At 45.0% G+C, this 17549-nt stretch overlaps 1 protein-coding gene across 2 annotated transcripts in view; it reads left to right on the top strand.

The window, feature by feature from the left end:
- Positions 1–16830, top strand: part of LOC140193176 (zinc finger protein ZXDC) — a 32197-nt gene extending 15367 nt beyond the window's left edge. The window contains exons 6-11 of one of the 2 annotated variants that reach the window (XM_072250572.1): positions 2183–2844; positions 8216–8300; positions 10208–10377; positions 12061–12162; positions 12659–12745; positions 15393–16830. In XM_072250572.1, coding sequence (XP_072106673.1) covers positions 2183–2844; positions 8216–8300; positions 10208–10377; positions 12061–12162; positions 12659–12745; positions 15393–15476 — 1190 coding nt within the window. In that variant the 3' untranslated portion in view covers positions 15477–16830. The remainder of the gene's footprint in view (positions 1–2182; positions 2845–8215; positions 8301–10207; positions 10378–12060; positions 12163–12658; positions 12746–15392) is intronic. The other variant, XM_072250573.1, reaches the window with a different exon arrangement.
- Positions 16831–17549: the final 719 nt, after the last annotated feature.

Genomic DNA, 17549 nt, shown 5'->3' with positions numbered 1-17549 from the left:
AGATGAGAGTAGATATAGGACCACTAGAAAATGAGGCCGAAGAAATAATAACAGGGGACAAGGAGACGACAGATAAAATAATGAATATGTTGCATCAGTCTTCACTGTGGAAGACCCTGGCAGTGTGCCAGATGCGAAGAGTGTGAGGGAAGAGAAGTGAGTGCAGTTACTATAACAAGAGATAAGGTACTCACAAAGCTGAAAAAACTAAGGATACATAAGTCACCCGGACCTGATGAACTGCACCCTAGGGTTCTGAAAAGGGTAGCGGTAGAGATTGTGGAGGTATTAGTAATGATCTTTCAAAAATCATTGGACTCTGGCATGGTGCCAGAGAACTGGAATATTGCAAATGTCACTCCACTCTTTAACAAAGGAGGAAGGCAGCAGAAAGGAAATTATAGACCAGTTAGCCTAATCTCAGTGGTTGGGAAGATGTTGGAGTCAATTGTTAAGGATGAGTTTATGGAGTACTTGGTGTCACAAGGTAGGACAGGACAAAGTCAACATGGTTCCCTTAAGAGAAAATCTTGCCTGAGAAATCTGTTAGAATTCTTTGAGATTACACGTAGGATAGATGTAGGATGAAGGGGATGTAGTGGATGTTGTATATTTGTATTTTCAGAAGGCCTTTGACAAAGTGCCACTCGTGAGGCTGCTTGCCAAGTTAAGAACCCATGGTATTACAGGAAAGATACTAGCACGGATAGAGCATTGGCTGATTGGTCGGTGGCAAAGAGTGGGAATAAAAGGATCCTTTTCTGGTTGGCTGCCAGTGACTAGTGGTGTTCTGCAAGGATTGGTATATCTTTTTATGCTGTGTATAAATGATTTAGATAATGGAATAGATGGCTTTGTTGCCAAGTTTGCAGATGATACGAAGATTGGTGGAGGGGCAGGTAGTGTTGAGGAAACTGGTAGGCTGCAGAAGGACTTAGACTAGGAGAATGGGCCAGAGAGTGGCAAATGAAATACAATGTCAGAAAATGTACGGTCATACACTTTGGTGGAAGAAATAAATGTGTAGACTATTTTCTAAATGGGGAGAAAATTAAAAAATCTGAGATGCCAAGGGACTTACGTGTCCTTGTGCATAACAACCTAAAGATTAACTTGCAGGTGGAGTCAGTGGTGAGGGAGGTAAATGCATTGTTAGCATTCAATTCAAGAGATCTAGAATACAAGAGCAGGGATGTGATGTTGAGGCTTTATAAGGCACTGGTGAGGACTCACCTTGAGTATTGTGAACAGTTTTGGGCTCCTCATCTCAGAAAAGATGTGTTGGCATTGGGGAGGGTCCAGAAGGGTTATCGTACGAGGAATGTTTGATGCCTCTGGGTCTGTACTCACTGGAATTTAGAAGGATGAAGGGGGATCTCACTGAAACCTTTCGAATGTTGAAAGGCGAGACATGGTAGATGTGGAAAGGATGTTTCCCGTGGTGGGGGAGTCCAGGACAAGAGGGCACAGCCTCAGGATAGAGCAGTGTCCATTTAAAACAGAGATGCAATGAAGTCTATTTACCCAGAGGGTGGTGAACTTGTGGAATTTATTAGCACAGGCAGCTGTGGAGGCCAGGTCGTTGGGAGTATTGAAGGCAGAGCTTGATAGACTCTTGACTGGACATGGCATCAAAGGTTACAGGGAGAAGGCCAGGGAGTGGGGCTGAGGAGGGGAAAAGAAGGATCAGCCATGATTGAATGGAGGAGTAAACTTGATAGGCTGAATGGCCTCGTTCTCCTATGTCTTATATGGAGTGGCTGTTTCCAATAGTGGCAGAGTCTAGGATCAGTGGGCACAGTGTCAGAATAGCGGGACGTCCCTTTAGAACAGAGGTGAGGGGCAATTTTTTTACCCAAAGGATAATGAATCCGTGGAATTCATTACCACAAGCAGCTGTGGAGGCCAACTCATTGGGCATATTTAAAGCTGGTTTTGATAGGTTGTTGAATAGTAAGGTCAAAGGTTATGGGGAGAAGACAGAAGAATGAGGTCATGCATGATGGAATGGTGAGCAGACTCGATGGGCTGAATGGCCTAATACTGTTCCTATGTGATCTAATTGCTCCCATGCTAAGTAGAGAGCTGTTTGAAGGAGCTGGCACTGAGAATGTTCTCGGTGCTGTGATTCTGAGCTGAGTTGTTCTATCGGCTGAATGACGGGCAGTGAATTTTGTTTCAGATCTGTTGTCCCAGCTGGAACTGACTGGCTCCCTGACCCCAAGCAATGAGCTGACCAGTTCGAGCCAGAATGACCTCAGCAACGTGGACATCACCTCGCTGTTCTCTGCCGTGCCGGTCGCTCCAGTTAGCATCTCGCCCGACATGTCGCTGGTCAGCTCAGGCATCCTGACCATTGACGCCTCGTCTGTGGGTTCCACCCTGGGCGGTAACGTCTCTGTTAGCAACAGCGCCATGGCGCAGAGCACCGACCCGCTCATCGTGGCTGCGCCGGACATCTCGCACACGATGGACAGCGGCCTGGGGCTCCCCGCCGGCATCCTGCAGCAGGGCACGCTGAATATGGAGGGAGTGCAAGCGGTCAGCACAGAGGCACTGGGAGCATTGTCGATGAGGGGGCCCGGTGGCTGCCAGGAGCTGCAGGGGTTATCGTCAAGCGGAGCCCTCAGCCCCTCCAGCTGCCTGGGGAACAGCCACATCCCCGAACTGCTGACTCCCACCAAGGTGGAGTGTCACATGCTGAGCGTGTCTGACGTGATGAGTCAGCAGGAGGGGAACAAAGTGGTCACCCAGTACGTCTTCTCCAACTTAAACACCCCAACTAGCACCTTCAACGCACAGAAAGAGCTGGAGCTGAACATGGTGTCTGGGTGCTCCTTTCTGGTAGGTACCTGGGAACTCAGTCATGTAATAAATATTATCTGTTGTTTTTGTATTTGCACATTTGTCCTCTTCTGCACATCAGTCTGTCTTCGTCCGAGGTTCTTCATTGACTCCATTGTGTTTCCATGTACCTACTGTGAATGCCTGTAAGAAAATGAATCTCAGAGCCTGTACAGTATGTACTTCGATAATAAATCCACTTTGAACTTTGAACTCTGAACTCTAGATTCACAGACACGAGAGACTGTGGTATGCCACAGAGGACTAGTCAGATTATGTGGGGTGGGGGGGTGGATCCTGATCAGTTAGGGGAGTGGGCCAAGGAATGGCAAATGGATTTCGGTACAGAGTAACACACAAGATCAAGAGAAGTTTACTGTCTTTTAACTACGTATATGTATATAACCATATAATGTTTAGAGAAACTAGACAGCATTTCTTCAGACGGGTGTACAGCTCAGGAGTAGACGTAACACATGATAACTTATGAAGGTAGGGATAAAATCTACAGATGAATGACACGTAAATAACAAACTAAATTGCATTAGTATTGAAGGTTCAGAACAGATTAATTGGTGACACTTCGAGTACGATGTGGCCGAGACTTCAGAAGCCTGATGGCCTGGGGGAAGAAACTGTTGCTCATCCTGACTGTTCTTGACTTTATGTGTCAGAGCCTCCTGCCTGATGGTAGAAAGTCAAAGCGGATGCTGGATGGATGGGATCCTTAATAATACTAAGTGTCCTGCGTATGCAGCGCTCCTGATAAGTGTCCCCAGTGGAGACCCCTGTGATCCTCTCGGCTGTCCTCACAGTCCTTTGCAGGGACTTCTAGTCCGATGCTTGACTGCCCCTTACCAGATGGAGATACAACCTGTCAGGACGCTCTCAATGGTGCTCCTATATGCAGTTAAGATGGTGGGGGGAGGGGGGAGCCTTGCGGGAGATGCTGCTGTGCTGCCTTGTTCAGGGACGTGATAGTAAGCGACAGTGAGGTCATCCATGATGTGATCTCCCAGGAACTTGCACTTACTCTCTCTGCGGAGGAGCATTGTCTCATCTTTGCAGAGGGGGATGGTTTGTCTACATCTTTCTGAAGTGTACAATGACAGAATTCTGGAGGAACTCGTATATCAAGCAGCATCAATGGAGAGAAATAAACAGTCGATATTTTGGACTGGGTCCCTTCATCAGGCTTTCAGCTTCTCCGTAGATGCTGCCTGACCTCCAGCATTTTGTGTGTGTTACTCTGGATTTCCAGCACCTGCAGAATCTCTTGTGTTTCTGCATTTTAAAACACATGTGGGGTAACACACTTTGGGGAGGCCTAGATAGTGATGTGGAGAGGCTGTTTCCAGTAGTGGGAGAGTCGAGGACCAGAGGGCACAGCCTCAGAATAGAAGGACATCCCTTTAGAACAGAGACGAGGAGGAATTTCTTCAACTAGAGGGTGGTGAATCTGTAAAATTCTTTGATGCATGTGGTGTAAAAGCGACAAGCTAATCTTAACTGAGTAACAAGTTATGTATTTGAATGAAAAATATACGCACACTCAGGAAGGAGCATACAAACTTGCTTACGGACAGCGTCGCAATTGAACGAAAACCAGTTTCCCCCGGGATCAATAAAGTATGACTCTGACTCTGACACCCTGAGCTGTAATGGCATTGCACTAACTGGTACACTTCCATGGTGCCCCACCCTGTTTTCCCCACAACCTGCTAATAATATTGCTCTAGATTCACATTCTAATGATGGGTTGGCAGAAGGTTCCTTTTGTGAACTGTGGGTCTCTGGTGTGAGGTTTCCTATAGTGCTGGCTTTTGTTTCAGAAGTGTTAATATTCAAGGGTTTAGCAGGTGAGAAAGTGGATACCTTGGTAAAGTGACACGCAGGCAAGGCAAGGTACGATACGATCTAGGAACTAGAGATTGTACAGGTGCTGGAAATCCAGAGCACACACAAAATGGTGGAGGAATTGAGCAGGTCAGGCAGCATCTATGGAGAGGAATAAACAGCTGTCATTTCGGGCCAGGACCTTTCATTCCTCTGTATTCTCGCAGCCTGGTCTGCTGAGTCCCTCCAGTATTTTGTGTGTGTGTTACAGGTATGAGCTGAGCACAGTGTCTGGAAGCAGACTCAAAATTTCCAAGGAATAAATATTGTAAAAGAGGAGGTGCAGGACGGTGGGATTCTCAGATACTAAGGGTCCTGCAAGTTTGGAATTAAGAAGAATGCTGGGCCTACTCTGGTCAGGCAGCATCCGTAGGGACAAAACATCAGGGTAGCAATCTTTCATCAGAGCAGGGGAATATCACAGATGATACAAGTTCTATGGTGCAGAGAAACAGAAGGAGTAAACTGAAGCGGAGGGGGTCTTTGGGGATGGAAAGTAGTGAGAGATTAGCACAGGGGTTAGAGGCTGGATGAGAGGGTCTGGTAATGGGTCATACTATGGGAGATGAAAGTTAACTGGGAGATTTCTGCAGACTCAGTGAGGTGAGGAGACCACGAGCATTGCTATGGCTTTTCTGTAGAATAACCTTCGGTGGCAGTAAATACTGCTCAGAGAAATCAAATTTGATTTTTGTTGTTTAAGTAATTGACTGAATTGTGGCTAAATCTAGCACTGCAAGTTCATTTAATTGTCATTTAACCATCTATGAATACAGCCGAATAAAACAGTTACTGTGAAGCCAAGGGGCAGAAGGTGGTATCGACAGCGCACAGTTTTTCTAAATTATTAGCAAACAGATTAGAAAAAGTACTCCCTTTTATTATTTCGGAAGACCAAACGGGTTTTATTAAAGGTCGTTACTCTTTCTATAACATTCGCACACTGTTAAATATTGTTTATACCCCCTTACAAAATGTTCCTGAGTGTGTTATCTCTTTAGATGCTGAAAAAGCTTTTGATAGAGTAGAATGGCCTTACTTATTTAAGGTGCTTGAAATGTTTAATTTTAGCTCGAAATTTATATCCTGGATTAAACTGTTATATCATTCTCCTATGGCCTCGGTCCGTACGAACTCTTTAAGCTCACCTTTTTTCCCTCTTTTTCGAGGTACTCGACAAGGTTGTCCTCTTAGTCCTTTATTATTTGATATTGCATTAGAACCTCTTGCAATTGCTATTCGAGAATCTCCAAACATTATTGGGATAACTCGGGGCCTAAAGTCCCATAAAATATCACTCTATGCTGATGACTTACTTGTATATATTTCTAATCCTCAAAAATCCATCCCTGCTGCTTTAGATTTATTAGCACAATTTGGTCTTTTTTCAGGTTATAAATTAAACCTTAGTAAGAGTGAACTTTTTCCGATTAATAAACAACTTCCCTTGTATCATAACTTTCTGTTTAAATTGATTAATAATTATTTCTCATATCTTGGGATTAAAATTACTTGTAAATACAAAGATTTATTTAAGACTAATTTTTTACCCTTAATTGATCATATTACTCAACTTTCATATAAATGGTTTCCATTATATTTAACTTTGATTGGTCGAATTAATGCAGTTAAGATGTTTATTCTGCCAAAATTTTTATATATATTTCAGGCATTACCGATTTTTGTTCCAAAATCTTCTTTTGATAAAGTTGACTCTAAAATTTCTTCATTTATTTGGCAAAATAAAAACCCGAGATTGGGTAAAATACATTTACAGAAAGCCAAGAGAGACGGAGGTCTAGCATTACCTAACTTTAGATTCTATTATTGGGCAATTAATATTCAACATACGAAATTTTGGTTACTTGACCAAGATACACTATCCATTCCTAAATGGGTAGTATTGGAATTACAATCTGCTCAGGGCTATGCACTTGGCTCTATTTTAGGTTCCTCTTTTCCTTTTGATTTGAAATGCCTTAAACTGGTCTCTAACCTGATAGTTAAGTATACCTTGCGTATTTGGTTTCAATTCAGAAAATTTTTTGATCTCAACCAAGTTGGGCTAGCGATCCCTATTTCAGGTAACATATTTTTTCCTCCCTCTTTCACGGATCGTGCATTTCAAATTTGGAAGACTAAGGGTATTTCACGGTTTTTGGATTTATTTTTAGATGGTTCCCTTATGTCTTTTGAACAATTATCTAATAAATATAATTTACCAAGAATACATTTTTTTAGATATCTCCAAGTTAGAAATTTCCTAAGTACTATACTCTCTTCCTTTCCGACGCTACCTCCTACATATATTTTAGATACTATAATTAGCCTTAATCCATGTCAGAAAGGTGTAACGGCTATTATTTATAATATTATTATGAAACTTAGGAAAGCTCCATTTGATAAGATTAGGTCAGATTGGGAACAAGAATTGGGTTCTATTATTTCGGCGGATGACTGGGGGCAGATTTTACAATTAGTCAATACTTCCTCTATCTGTGCTAAACATTCCCTAATTCAATTTAAAGTTGTTCATAGAGCACATATGTCCAAAGATAAATTAGCTCGTTTCTATTCTCATACTAATCCTTTTTGTGATAGATGTCCGGGGCAGATAGCCTCTTTAACTCATATGTTTTGGTCTTGTCCTACTCTGGAAACTTTTTGGAGAGACATTTTTAATATTATCTCAAAGGTATTGAATATAGGTATTTCTCCTCATCCTATTACTGCTATCTTTGGATTACCTAAAATTTCCAGTAATCTTTCCTCTTCATCCCGTAGAATGATTGCATTTCTTACTTTAATGGCGAAAAGATGTATCTTACAACATTAGAAAGAACCTAATGCTCCAACTACCTTTTTTTGATTTTCCCAGACGATATTATGCTTGAATTTGGAGAAAATTAGAAGTAATCTTTATGATTCCTCACTTAAATTTGAACAGACCTGGAGATCTTTTACTCAATATTTTCATTTAATGTAATTTTTTTTCTCTTTTGTTCCATATTTATATTCCCTTCTTGCCTTTTTTTTTTACTGTTTTTAATGGAGGTTGGGTTTGAGGATGTGATTTTAAGTTCTTTAACTCTACCTGTTTCCAAGTTAGCCCATTGCTTTGCTTTGCTTTTAGTTTAGTTGCACGGTGGGTTTTTTTTTGGTGTTTTTTTTGGGTTTTTTTTTTCCTTTTCTCTATTGAGATATATATATATAAAAATCAGCATACTATTATCTTACCATATTATTTTATGTTTAAATTGCACTGTTTGTATCAATTTTTTCTTCTGTATTAATATCTCCTGTAATTTCTAACAGTGTATAAGTGCCTTTATGGTTTACCCTTTGTATACTTATTCAATAAAAAGATTTAAAAAGAAAAGACAGACAGCACCAACAGTCACACGCAGCACGGACTGACTACCGAGCCAAACAGGTTGTTACATTCTGTCACTAACTGATGAAATTATATACGCAGGAAAGTGGGGGCTCGGCACGGACTGACTATCGAGCCATACAGCTTGCTAAGAAGAGGAAGCAGAAGGGAGTGGGGGCCAGCCCAGGTAAGGTTCCTGTCAGGGAGCAGACTGCTTGGGTTGTGGTGAGACCTGTGGTCTCCAGCTGGATTGGTTTCATGTTTTTTCCATTTTACTTGTTGTCTCGCAGTCTTAGCCCCATCACAGCACAGTATCATAGAACAATACTGCACAGGAACAGGCCCTTTAGCCCACAATTACATTCGTAATCAAATGGCCAACTAAACTCATCCCTCTTGCCTACACAATGTCCATATCCCATCATCTTCCTCACATTTATGTGCCTATGTAAGCCTTTCTTGATATATTTACCTCTACCACCACCCCAGACAACACATCCAAAATGCCCACGACTCTCACTTGCCCCCACATCTCCTTTAAAATTACCCTCTAATTGCCTGGCTTCTAGAATTACTTTTCAACCCTGTGAAGAAGATACTGTCTGTCTATTCCATCTTTGCCTCTCATAATCTTAGAAACCTCTATCAGATCTCCCCTTGGCCTCCTCCGTTCCAGAGAAAACAAGCTAAGTTCGTTCAACCTCTCATTATAGAACATGACCTGGAATCCAGACAGCATTGTGGTAAACCTCTTCACCCTCTCCAAAGTCTCGACATCCTTCCTATTGTGGGGAGACCAGTCTAAAGCATAGAACATTACAGCACAGTACAGTCCCTTTAGCCCATGATATTGTGCCAACCTTACTCGAAGATCAATCTAACCCTTCTCTCCCACATGGCCCTCTATTTTTCTATCATCCATGTGCCAATATAAGAGTTTCTTAAGATATCTGCCTCTACCATCACCCCTGACAGTGCGTTCCACGCACCCAGCACTCTGTGTAAAAATCTACCCCTGACATCCCAACTTATACTTTCATCCAATCACCTTAAACTATGCTCTCTCATATTCGCCATTTCTGCCCTGGGGAAAAGTCTCTGGCTGTCCACTCTGTTTATACTTCTTATCAGCTTGTACACCTCTATCAAGTCACCTCTTGTCCTCCTCCTCCTCTCCAAAGAGAAAAGCCCCAGCTCACTCAGCCTGTCCTCATCAGACATGCTCTCTAATCCAGGCAGCATCCTGGTAAATCTCCTCCGCACCCTGTCTAGAGCTTCCACATCCTTCCTATAATGAGATGAACGGATCTGAACAGGATATTCCAAGTGCGGTCTAACCAGGACTTTACAGAGCTGCAACATAATCTTGAACTCAAACTCCCAACTAATGAAGGCCAACACACCATACGCCTTCTTAACCACCCTATTGACTTGTGAGGCAACTTTGAGGCGTCTGTGGACAAGGTCCCCCTGTTCCTCCATACAGTTAAGGATCCTGCCATTAACCCTGTACCCTGCCTTCAAGTTCGACCTTCCAAAGTGAATCACTTCATACTTTTCCAGGTTGAACTCCCATCTGCTGAGTTTTGAATGTTATACATTGTCGTGGATATTGTCACGTCCTAATGCTAAACACTCAGCTGGTTAACTGTTGTTCTAGTTGTCAATCAGTCGGTTAGTCTCTCTTTCTTTCTCCGTTCTTTGCTCTTGACACACTAACAGGTAACTTTTCCCCTCCCTCTTCCCTATTCCTCAATTCCCCACTCTGGCCTCTTAACCCCTTCTCATCTGCCCCTCGTTCTTCCCTTCTTCCCATGGTCCACTCTCCTCTCGTATCAGATTCCTTCTTCTCCAGCCCTTCACCTTTTCCACCTATCACCTCTCAGCTTCTCACTTCATCCCTCGTGTCCCTACCTGGTGTCCTTCCTCTCCCTCCACCAGCTTCTGGCATCTGTCCCTTTCCTTTCTGTCCTGATGGAGGGTCTGGCCTGAAATGTTGACTGTTTACTCATCTCCATTGATGCTGCCTGACCGCGTTACTCCAGCATTTTGTCTGTGTTGCACTAACTGGTTTCTTTCATTCCGCTGCCCCAGAGGGATCTGGCTGTACCAACCAAAGAAAGAAATCCTGCAGAGGACCGGCCGCCACATCAGCTGCTGTGAGCCAGCCCAGTCGGTTTGGGAACCTGATGATGCCTCCTAGTGCCCTGGCTGTGCGTGAGCCGAACATGACAGCTCACTACGTCCAGCCACAACTGCTCCAGGTAGGCTCCCCTGCCTCCATTCCACCTTTCTGTATCCTCTCACCCAGCAGGAGTCAACACTCTTTAGATGTGACTGTGTTAAATAGTGATCCTGGGCTGCACTGGTCTTCTGGGGGAGTGAATTGAATTCCTCAGTCATCCAGTGAAATAAGATGTAGGTGCCGAATTGGGCCATTTGGCCTGTCCAGTTTCTTCAACCATTTTTTTCTCCACAACATTCTCCCCACCACCTCCCTGTAACTGTTAACTCCTGAAAACTCAAGAACCTTTCACTCTCTGCCTTAACTATATCCGATGACTTGGCCTTCATGGCTATCTGTGGCACCAAATTCCACAGATTCAACACCCTCTGGCTGAGTGAATTCCTCCATCCCTGTTCTAAAGGAATGTCCTTTTATTCTCTCTCCCATTACGGGAAACATACTCTCCATCTTCACTCTACTAGGCCTTTCGATATTCGAGGTGCTTCAGCCAGATCCCCGATACTCTAAACTCCGATGAGCCTTTGAACGGTCCCTGCACCTTAACCCTTTCATTGCTGGGATAATTCTTATGAACCTCCTATGGACCCTCTCCAACGCCAGCACATCCTTTCATAGATAAGGGGCTCAAGATTGCTCTCAATACTCCAAGTGTGGTCTGACCAATACATTATAAAGCCTTAGCATTACATCCTTGTTTTTATATTCTAGTCCTTGAAATGAATGCTAACATTGCATTTGCCTTCCTCAACACTGATTCAATTTGCCATTTAACCTTTAAGGGATCCTGCACGAGGACTCCTAAGTCCCTTTGCCACTCTGATTTCTGAATCAGCTCCCTGTTTAAAAAATAGTCTACACCTTTATTTCTTTTTTCTGAAGTTCATGACCATACACTTCCTGACCCTATATTCCAACTGCCACTTTTGTGCCCATTCTCACAATCAAATAGTCCTTCCAGGTGAGGCAATATTTCACCTGTCAATCTTTTTGGGGTGGTCTACTGTATCCAGTACTCCCAAGGCAGTCTCCTCTACAGTGGCGAGACCCGATGTAGATTGGGGGACCACTTCATCAAGCACCTCTGCCCCATCAACAAAAAGCATAATTTTCCAGTGGCCAGTCATTTTAATTTCTATCCCCCTTCCCCCCCACCATTCCCATTTCATGGCCTGATCTTCTGCAATGATGAGGCCACTCTCAGGTTGGAGGAGCAACACCTCATATTCCATCTGGGTAGCCTCCAACCTGATGGCACAAACTTCGATTTCTCCAACTTCCGGTAACTTTTTCCCCCTTCCCTCTTCTTCAGTTTTCCACTCTGGCCTCTTCCCTCTTCTCCTCACCTGCCTATCACCTCCCCTTGGTGCCCATCCCCTTGCTTTCCTCCTGTGGCTCAGACTCCTTCTTCTCCAGCCCTTTACCTCCCAGCTTCTTACTTTAACCACCCACCCACCCTGTCTCATATCACCTTCTGGCTTGTCCTCCTACCCCCCCCCCCCCCCACCACCACCACCTTATTTTGGTGTTTTCCCTCTTCTTTTCGGTCCTGAATAAATAGTCTTGAAATATTGACTGTTTATTCATTTCTACAGATGCTACCTGACCTGCTGAGTTCCTCCAGCATTTTGTGTGTGTATTGGTGGTGTGCAGAGTCACCTGTCACGCTCCGGTTTATTGAATGGAACCCTTTCTGTTTCAGGACGACCCAACTGGAGATGGGGATCTGGCCTTCCAGCTGACGGCACAGTCTTCAACCTCGCACGCACAGCTCACTGTCGATCTTCCAGTCAACATCCTGCAGGTACCAGCCTCCTAAAGCACAACGCTGTGTTTCCACAGGTCCCTGAGACTAAACATGAACATTGTCTGCATTAACGTATGTTGGAAAACCAGAGTAACATGCAAGACGCTGCAGGGACTCAGCAGGTCGGGCAGCATCTATGGAAGGGAATAAACCTTACCTGGGAGGTGGAGGGGAAATGGAGTAAAATACTTGCCAATTTCTCCCCCCTAATTCCAAAATCCATTCTGGTTCCCCTCTCACCTGTTCTCTTCTCCACACCTATCCATCATTTCCCTTTGGTTCCCTTCCTCCTTGCCTTTCACCCATGGCCCACTCTGCTCTCCTATCAGATTCCTCTTCCTTTACCTTTACCTTTTTCACCTATCACCTTACAGCTTCTTGCTTTGTTACCCCTCCCTCACCTTGTCATTCTGCCCCCCCCACCCCCACCCTCCTTTCCAGTCCTGAGGAAGTGTTCCAGCTCGAAATGTCGACTCTGTATTTCCTTCCACAGATGCTGCCTGACCTGCTGAGTTCCTCCAGCCCTCTGAGTGATTGTGTCTCTAAGCTGAAGGTTGGAGATGGCCCGTGGAAAGAAGCTGTTAGTATTTCAATTCAGTGACTGGATTATTTTCTGTGTTTGATTTTATTGTCTGCCTCTGTGTTCTCCTTCACTTAGAGATGGTTAAGGATAGTTTGAAGTGTAAGGTTTTGGCTCTCAGTGCAAGGCTGGCACGCTGAGGGACAATGGTGAAGAGCCTGCTGGAGTGGGCAGAGGGGGAACGGTGTTTAACAGGGACTTGTGATCGGATCCTTGTGTTGAAAAATGCTCAGCAGCATTCAGAAAGAACCTGGTCAATTCCTCTCATTTCGAGAGGACTAGAATATAAGAGCGAGGATGTGATACTGAGGCTTTATAAGACAGTGGTCAGACCACACTTAGCAATTGTGAGCAGTTTTGGGCTCTGTCTCTCAGAAAGGATGGGCTGTCATTCAAGGTTTACAAAAATGGTCCTGGGAATGAAAGGGTTGATGTACAAAATGAAGAGTTTTTGGTGGCTCTTTGTTTAAAATATAATAAAAAACGTTGATGCTCTGGACCTGTACTTGCTGGAGTTTAGAAGAATGAAGGGAATCTCATTGAAACCTCTGGAATATTGAGAGGCCCGGACAGAGTGGGTGTGGAGAGGATGTTTCCTGTGCTGGGGGAGTCTAACACCAGAGGATACAGACAGAGTGGGTGTGGAGAGGATGTTTCCTGTGGTGGGGGAGTCTAACACCAGAGGATACAGACAGAGTGGGTGTGGAGAGGATGTTTCTTGTGGTGGGGGAGTCTAACACCAGAGGATACAGACAGAGTGGGTGTGGAGAGGATGTTTCCTGTGGTGGGGGAGTCTAAGACCAGAGGATACAGACAGAGTGGGTGTGGAGAGGATGTTTCCTGTGGTGGGCGAGTCTAAGACCAGAGGATACAGACAGAGTGGGTGTGGAGAGGATGTTTCCTGTGGTGGGGGAGTCTAACACCAGAGGATACAGACAGAGTGGGTGTGGAGAGGATGTTTCCTGCAGTGGGGGAGTTGAGGACCAGAGGATACAGACAGAGTGGGTGTGGAGAGGATGTTTCCTGTGCTGGGGAAGTCTAAGACCAGAGGATACAGACAGAGTGGGTGTGGAGAGGATGTTTCCTGTGGTGGGGGAGTCTAAGACCAGAGGATACAGACAGAGTGGGTGTGGAGAGGATGTTTCCTGTGCTGGGGGAGTCTAAGACCAGAGGATACAGACAGAGTGGGTGTGGAGAGGATGTTTCCTGTGGTGGGGGCGTCTAACACCAGAGGATACAGACAGAGTGGGTGTGGAGAGGATGTTTCCTGTGCTGGGGGAGTCTAAGACCAGAGGACACAGACAGAGTGGGTGTGGAGAGGATGTTTCCTGTGCTGGGGGAGTCTAAGACCAGAGGACACAGACAGAGTGGGTGTGGAGAGGATGTTTCCTGTGCTGGGGGAGTCTAAGACCAGAGGACACAGACAGAGTGGGTGTGGAGAGGATGTTTCCTGTGGTGGGGGAGTCTAAGACCAGAGGATACAGACAGAGTGGGTGTGGAGAGGATGTTTCCTGTGGTGGGGGAGTCTAAGACCAGAGGATACAGACAGAGTGGGTGTGGAGAGGATGTTTCCTGTGGTGGGGGAGTCTAAGACCAGAGGATACAGACAGAGTGGGTGTGGAGAGGATGTTTCCTGTGCTGGGGGAGTCTAACACCAGAGGATACAGACAGAGTGGGTGTGGAGAGGATGTTTCCTGTGGTGGGGGAGTCTAAGACCAGAGGATACAGACAGAGTGGGTGTGGAGAGGATGTTTCCTGTGGTGGGGGAGTCTAACACCAGAGGATGCAGACAGAGTGGGTGTGGAGAGGATGTTTCCTGTGGTGGGCGAGTCTAAGACCAGAGGATACAGACAGAGTGGGTGTGGAGAGGATGTTTCCTGTGCTGGGGGAGTCTAAGACCAGAGGATACAGACAGAGTGGGTGTGGAGAGGATGTTTCCTGTGCTGGGGGAGTCTAAGACCAGAGGATACAGACAGAGTGGGTGTGGAGAGGATGTTTCCTGTGCTGGGGGAGTCTAAGACCAGAGGATACAGACAGAGTGGGTGTGGAGAGGATGTTTCCTGTGGTGGGGGCGTCTAACACCAGAGGATACAGACAGAGTGGGTGTGGAGAGGATGTTTCCTGTGCTGGGGGAGTCTAAGACCAGAGGACACAGACAGAGTGGGTGTGGAGAGGATGTTTCCTGTGGTGGTGGAGTTGAGGACCAGAGGACACAGCCTCAGAACAGAGGGACATCCATTCAGAACAGAGATGAGAAGGATGGTGGTGAATCTTTGGAATTTGTTGCCACAGATGACTGTGGAGGATAAGTCACTGGGTATATATAAGTAGAGGTTGATAGGTTCTTGATTAGGTAAGGCATCAAAGATTACAGGGATTAATGGGGTTGAGGGGGATAATAAATCAGCTATGATGGGCTGAATGGCCTAATTCTGCTCCTTTGTTCTTTGAGTTTATGGTGTTCTGAACATCATGGGAACACTATGTTAACTCAGGAATGTGTGCTGACGTTTGCAGGCTGCTTTGGTGGTTGTTCACACAGATGGCGCATTTCACTGTATGATTTGATGGACCTGTGATAAATAAACTGGAATATGAGATGTATCAGTGGAATTGTGAGAGTGACTGTTGACTTTAACCTCCACAGGAATCTAATCCCTCGGCTGAAGATGACGGTTCCAGCAACTCGCAGTTTACAGGGAGCACTATAAACCTGCAGGACCTGGAGTAACGTCGCTGGTGAGCCCAGCGGGGGATCCTGCGGCTCCTCAGAAGATGTCTACTTACTCTGCAGTGTGATCTAGTACAGGAGCCTGTGGGTCCAACCATACATCTGGACCCGGGACCGGGATCCCGCAATCAGGAAACAGTAAGTCAAGTGCAGAGGGTTTGAATGCTTGTGGGATGACAGGCCTCGATTCTGCGCCACAATCCTGGAGAGGAGAGTGGAACTGTGAGCCGAGGATATCCGGTCCCCGGAATGGGGACAGCACCAGCAGGAATAACTGCTGCAACTGGAGAGCCAAAAGACGACAGTCCAGTCAGTGACTCTACTTGTAGGGAGTATGGAGGGGGTGGGGGGCTGTGTAGTGTGCTACTCTGAGAGAGCGCACACACAAGCTGCGAATCACTGCTGTCTTCTCTCCTTTCCCCAAGCACAGCCAGGTTGTAAACAGTTATACTCACCTGGACAACATGACTCAAAAGTATCTCTCCAGCACTGACAACTTGAGCAATGGACTGTACATGGATTCTTGACATCTGCCTTAATGGAGGTTGTTGAAGAGCAACTGGGAGTACGATGTCATGTCAGAGCAAGTGTCTCTGGATCAAGTCTGATTTCTGCTGTCAGATCGAAAACAAATTAACTGTTTCATCATCCTCAAACGATGTGCTACTCAGATCCCCAGAGATGGAGACATTCAATTCTGAGTCTGTTCCACAAAAGCAGGAGAGATTGTGGAACAACTGTAGATCTGTTCTCTGATTACATCCCTGTCTGGCCTCTGTGTGACAGAGTGCAGCTCAAGTGGTAGTGGGTCATTGGCGCTTGGTTCTGGGTAGCCATCAGGTTGGCTTCATCAGCGTGTGTTTCTCCTTGAGGGTGAGGGTGAGGGCTCAGTCACTGCAAACCTTTCATTTAAATATGTATATTTTTAAAAAGTTTTATATTGTATAGTATGTATATTTATTTATTTTGTACATTTCTAAGGAATATTTGTTGACTGGGGAGGTTCTTGAGCGAATGGCAAAGGGTGAACATGCACACCTCTGAAGTTCAGGCAGTGAGGAAGGTGGACGGTGTACCTTCACAGGATGTTAAATCTCAGCAAGACCAGAAACTGCCTCTGACAACTTTAAACTTTTGCATCAAAACTGTTGGGGTGGGTGGCGAGGGGATTCTTGCACTGACAGTTCACAGTTCACAGGCTAAAACCGTTTTAACACAGTCTGGTTACCACTTACAATTTTCAAACTTTACTTTGTTAAGGATTTGTCTGCTAAGGGTTAAAGCATTATGACCCAAGCTCCAGTTCAGCAGAATTGTATTAAAAAATAAATAGAATTTCGGCATTTGTCTCCAATTACTAACATGTAATTTTTTTCTTAATTATAATTTTAATCTTACCATGTAATATTTAAGACCTTGAATTTTACAGCACAATACAGATCCTTCCGCCTACTATGCTGTTCCGAACATGTACTACTTACTTTAGAAATTACCTAGGGTTACCCATAGCTCTCTATTTTTCTAAGCTCCATGTACCTATCTAGGAATCTTATAAAAGACCCTATCGTATCCATCTCCACCACCGTCACTGGCAGCCCATTCCACACACTCACCACTCTCAGTGTAAAAAAAAACCTACTCCTGACATCTCCACTGTATCTACTTCCAAGCACCTTAAGCTGTGCCCTCTCGTGTTAGCCATTTCAGACTGGTAAAAAGCCTCTGACTATCCACACAATGAATGCCTCTCATCTTTCGTCACTCCAAGGAGAAAAGGCCAAGTTCACTCAACCTATTCTCATAAGGCATGCTCCCTAATCCAGGGTCCTATATAGCTGTAACATTACCTTGCAGCCTCCTAAACTCGATCCCACGATTGATGAAGGCCAATGTACCGTATGCCTTCTTAACCACACAGTCAACCTACGCAGCAACTTTGAGTGTCCAATGGACTCAGACCCCAAGTTCCCTCTAATCATCCACACTGCCAAGAATCTTACTATTAATACTATATTCTGCCATCATATTTGACCTACCAAAATGAACTTATCACACTTATCTGGGTTGAACTCC

This window comes from Mobula birostris, unplaced genomic scaffold, assembly GCF_030028105.1.
Source record: "Mobula birostris isolate sMobBir1 unplaced genomic scaffold, sMobBir1.hap1 scaffold_420, whole genome shotgun sequence".
Classification (NCBI taxonomy): Eukaryota; Metazoa; Chordata; class Chondrichthyes; order Myliobatiformes; family Myliobatidae; genus Mobula; species Mobula birostris.
The sequence above is the reverse complement of the archived record's forward strand: the minus strand, read 5'-3'. Positions and strand labels throughout refer to the sequence as shown.